This window comes from Crocodylus porosus, unplaced genomic scaffold (assembly GCF_001723895.1).
Source record: "Crocodylus porosus isolate Cpor-Errol unplaced genomic scaffold, CroPor_comp1, whole genome shotgun sequence".
Lineage (NCBI taxonomy): Eukaryota > Metazoa > Chordata > Crocodylia > Crocodylidae > Crocodylus > Crocodylus porosus.
In genome coordinates this window covers 8368848-8373778 of record NW_017728934.1, presented here as the reverse complement: position 1 = coordinate 8373778, position 4931 = coordinate 8368848, and the positions used below count along the sequence as shown (strand labels likewise).

General features: G+C 51.7%; 1 protein-coding gene across 1 annotated transcript; it reads right to left on the bottom strand.

The window, feature by feature from the left end:
• Nucleotides 1-580: 580 nt before the first annotated feature.
• On the bottom strand, nucleotides 581-2476 carry WBSCR28 (Williams-Beuren syndrome chromosome region 28). Its single transcript, XM_019546199.1, has 3 exons — nucleotides 2343-2476; nucleotides 1598-1918; nucleotides 581-880 (listed from the first exon to the last, which is right to left on the bottom strand). The coding sequence occupies exons 1-3, from the start codon at nucleotides 2391-2393 to the stop codon at nucleotides 662-664; spliced, it is 591 nt and encodes a 196-aa protein (XP_019401744.1). The 5' UTR covers nucleotides 2394-2476; the 3' UTR covers nucleotides 581-661.
• Between the last annotated feature and the right edge of the window lie 2455 nt (nucleotides 2477-4931).

The following is a 4931-nucleotide window of genomic DNA, read 5'->3' as shown; positions in this document are numbered from 1 at the left end:
TTTGCAGAACCAGGCAGCAGGCCATGCCCATCAACGACTGTGTCCCAATTGGCACAGCGTGGGGACACAATACAATAGAAGCTAACTGTACTCATCTGACACGATGTCCAGAAGGCACAGTCTAGGGCATGTCATCGTGGTGGGAGAGGACCATGCTTGTCAGACATTGTGACCTACTGCCTGCAACAGCAGTTTCAACCTTCCCATCATGCACACAAGCAGCTGCCTAAGCTGCCTATCAGCTCCCCATTTACCCACCCAGGGCACACATCAAGGATTACCAACTCTCAAACCCTTGCGTGAAAGTGCAGTGATAACGTGAGCCCTCTCCACCCTAGAAACCCTGCTCTGAGTTATTCCAGCAGTGAGTATGAAGCATAAGCTCAACCCAGAGATCCATACACATTAAGGAACAGTGCCCTGCTCCTCTAGTGAGGACCACAACCAGAAAGAGCACTTGAACCACTGCTGGGCAATGAGCTTACCTGAAGCCACTAGCCAGGCCGAGGGGTTTCCAGTGCAATCCTGGTGTCCCTTCCCTGCATCCCTAGTTCTACATGCAACAGACAGAAGGACCGGCCACCTTTTCAGCAGGGTTTATAAAACTCACTAGAAGAAAGAACTTAGACTGATTCTTCCTCTACCAGAAAAGAGATCTCTTTTAGTACTGCTGCACCTCCAGGGCCTTATTCTCTTCCTCCACACCAGCCACCCTGACTGTATGCTGAAAGGCAGCTTGCAAAAGCCAAGGCACAAGGCAAGTGACCCAGGCAATTAAGTAGGCCAGTCCCCAGGTGACCACGTCCAGCAGATTCTTCAGGTGGAAGCAGCAGATCTTCAGCAGCATCCGTGTGGTGATGAGCTGCCTCTCCAGTGCCCGCTGGTAACAGGGAAGGCAGGGCAACAGAGGATTTATAACCAAGCCTGGACATCTCACAGAGGCAGAGCCTTAGGGTCTAGAGAAAGATATCCACCCCCAGAGCTCTGCAGCAAGGGGACACTGGGCCAGTACCTAACCCAGGGGCGGGCAAAATGTGGCCCAGGGGCCAGATGTGGCCTGCCAGGCCATTTTATCCAGCCCACAGGGCCCCTAAAAATTTTAGAAAATTTATATTTACCTGCTCCTGGCTGCCTGTCTTGCGGCCCTCAATGGCTTGCCAAAACTCAGTAAGTGGCCCTCCGCCCAAAATAATTGCCTGCCCCTGAGCTAATCCATATTGTTAAACAGTCCCAAGGTGCAGCTACCCCAAGTAAAGAAGCTCAGAAATGCCTCACCTCCCCAGCCAACCACTATGTTCTGACCAGGCGCACAACCAGGACCAAGCCATGCACAGAAAAGGATGCCATGGAGGTGGCCCCAGCAGCAGGCCTTGGTCCCAAAGGGGAGAAAAGAGACACACCACAGCTGGCTAAAAAGGGCCAGCTCTGGCTGCACATCTCCCTTTGGCTGGGCATAGCGAAGCATCTGCAAGTGTGAGACCCCACAGGAGCAGTGGAAGTCAGTCCACTCCCCATCTACTTCCACTTCCCCTAGGGAAGTCAATCCACTTCACCTGGGGAAGTTAGTCCATACTGCCACCCCCTTCGCTCCACTTACCAAGCTGAGCAACATCTGCCTTTGAACACATTTCTGGGCTTTCTTGGAAAACTCCCACAGAAGCAGCAGCAGCAGCATGTAACCTAGGAGCAGGTTCTGGGCCCAGTAGAAGAACATGTCAGTATAGAGTTGCAGTGAGAGATGGATGCTGTGCAGCATGTCCCACTGTACCTTCCAGAAGCAGAAGTACTGGCTGAGCAGGCTCACATGCCTGGATGGTAGTGACAGGGAAAAGGGGCTCAGCGTATCTCTCACCACCACCTTCAGCCAGCTTGCCACAGAAGTCACTGGCCCCTGCTCACGGACCTTGTCTGGGGCCTGCTGTGGGGAACAGCAAGAGTGACAAGCATGCCTCTAGGCTCCAGTGCCCAGAGACCCATGGGACACCCACTGCCTCTAGAAAATTGGAGAGATGGGCTCAACCTCAGGGGAACCTCTTACTCTGGGATCAAAAGACCCAAGACCCAGGGAACGACACTGCCTTTGGGCCAAAAGGAAAGATAGACTCATATGGTATTCACTACCTAGGGGACTGAGGGAAGAGACAAGCTGCTACACCGGCATCCACTGACCTGGGACCAAGTAGAAATGTGACCCTGCCGCCCAGGGAACCATTCCTTTGGGACCACCACAGCAGACCTGTGAGTGGATGGGTACCTGGGACAATCAGGGCAGAGTCCCTGGGGGAAGATATTTTTGGGATTAGTTCAATGGTATTCTCCAGCCTCCCAGTTCTCCAACTCACCAGTGTGACCATTCTCACCAGGCACATTAAGGTTTCCCTGATGCCAGCCATGAACCCTTGTGTGCCTATGATGCAGTCTCTAGTCCTCCAGCCCCTGCAAGCAATGGCAACTCTGCAGGCTGAGGCCCTGAACTATGACATCACCCATCCAGGCAGCTACCTTAACACAAGCCAGACCCAATGGAGTTGCCATAGCCACCAGGCAGCACCCCTCCCCCACTTCTGGTTACTATGGTGATGCCAGAGCCACAGGCTTGTTACTGTAGAGATAGTGCAGATGCAGACAATGGGTGTCACATAGATGAAGTAGCTGCAATTCCCAGAGCTGAGGGGCCCCAGCTTTGTCTCCTGTTAGTTTCTGAGATACAGATTCCTGCAGCTGTATCTCACCCACTCCCTGAGCACAGCTCCCATAGGCATTGTTTCAGCTTCATGCGCAACACCTTTGGAGTTCCACACCCAGAAACTACAGATAAAATTCAGGCCTCACCAAATCCATTAGCAAATTCCCACCGACTTCAGTGGAGTCAGGAATTCCCTGAGGTGCTTCAGAGCCTGTCAGATGGCCCAGTCCACTGGTGAGCTTCATAAAGCAGGCCTGACAGTTGCAGAGTTAGCTGAACCCCTCTCTGGTCTTTGAAAGCACCCCTTCAGGCTCAGACCTCCTGTCTTTACCTCTCCTGGGGGAAGCCCTGGAATTCCCTTGCTCTCAGACCAGGCCCTAGCACCCCAAGCACCCACCATGCTTCCCCAGCTGCCCCAGCTGGACTAGGACCTGGACTACCTGCCGTTCTTCCCTCCCAGAGCCTGTGCCCAGTGGTAAACACTACAGCCAGCTAGCCTGCTTAAACCAGAGTTGTTTATTTTGCAGTTAAAATAAATGCTCATGCGGACTCAATTATACAGCCACAACAGAGCTTATTCCCTTCCTGTACGGGGACAAAATCTACCAGTATAAGAACATCCATGCTGAGGATCATACTGCTATAATTAGACTGGAAGGACTAAACTTCTTATGGCACTACAACTTCTTCTGTAAACATAAGGTTTATATTAACAAGATACTCCAGGTCCAGTGGGAATGGCAGGGTAGTGTCTTTTGAAACAGTTTGTATGCTTTCCTGTGGCACTCGCTGTGCTTGCTGGAACTGGCCAGGAAAGCAGTGTACATGTTCCTGGGGTTTGCATGTTGCGCACATATGGCAGATACGGCTATTTGGACCACCTATCCAGCTCCTTCCTCTGAGTCATGTATGTTGGGGAAGGAAGAGCCCCACCTGTGGCTTGGTCACAGAAGAAAGAAATACCATAAAGGTTAATTGTGGCTGAACACTGCATTCTCCCAGGGAAGGAAATGGCACTAGCACTGCAGACAGCTGTCTATTATAACATGCTCTTATTGGAAAAAGCTTTGTTGTAGTATAACAAGCTTATAACAAACATTGTTTGCAGCAGGGATATAGCATTCAGCTGCATGAACACCCTTAGGCTAGAGAAGGGCCTTGTCTTTGTCCCATGAAATTCCATTTAGCTTTTGCAAAACATATGAACATACTATCAACACTGCCTTTCTCTCCCTTGTGGTCCTCAGAGGAACGCTGTCAGCCTGCCCAAATTATAACCGAACATGAACTTTCTAGGGCCAGGTTCTGCCACTGCCAAAGTGGCATAACACACTGTACTGGAAACATCTGGCTCTGCTGGAACAGCTGTCATGCCAGGGGGACCAGGAGGAAGAGACAGGCCAGGCTGGGATTCATCCTATAAGATTCATCAAGTAGCCTAAGGACCCCACTCCCTTTGAGAGAGCAGTGTATAGAACAAGAGCGTACCTGAGTCGTGAGCCAAGTGTGGGAGAAGACTGGCTGGGCTTGCCACCAACCACCCCTCCCTGACAGGGCAGCCCACTGGGTGGTTTGGTAACTTTTAGTACAGGTTTCCCTTCCTTTATGCTGTACATGTGTTCCTAGAAAACGGCGCATAACTCAAATTGGCATAAAGGGGACCCACTTTACAATGTAACAAACAGGGATACCTTCCAAGACCTTGACTGTACTGACCCCGAGACCCATTTCTACCACTTTCACAAGACAATTTTGATACTCGCCAACAGCGCAGTCCACACAAGCACAAGGTGCTATCATAACAGGGATGGCAACTACAGAAACGTGTCACAGACAACGAGCAAGAAGCACAGATCCACACAGACTCTATTTTGGTGTGCACCACTCCCACAATGCACCACACAAAGCAGCTGACTGTGGGTTTCTGCCACACAAATCGCATGACTGAATTTACCTGGCACATAACAAAATGTTGGCTGGTATAAAAAGGGTCATCATGTAAGAGTGAATTCGCACAAACAGAACCCACATAACACCAGGGAAACCCGTAGTCTGCAGTCAAAGCTCCCAAGCAGGGGGCCGGCAGGGTCAGGTCCGGAGACGTGCGGGGCTGGAAACAAAAAGAAGCGTTCAGAAATCGGGAAGCAGGAACTTGGCCTCTAGGCCTGAGCCACGCAGGAGCCGGCAGCGGCGCGCTGCCTGGGCCCGTCTGCCCTGCGCCGGGCGGGGCGCCTCGAGCCGAGCG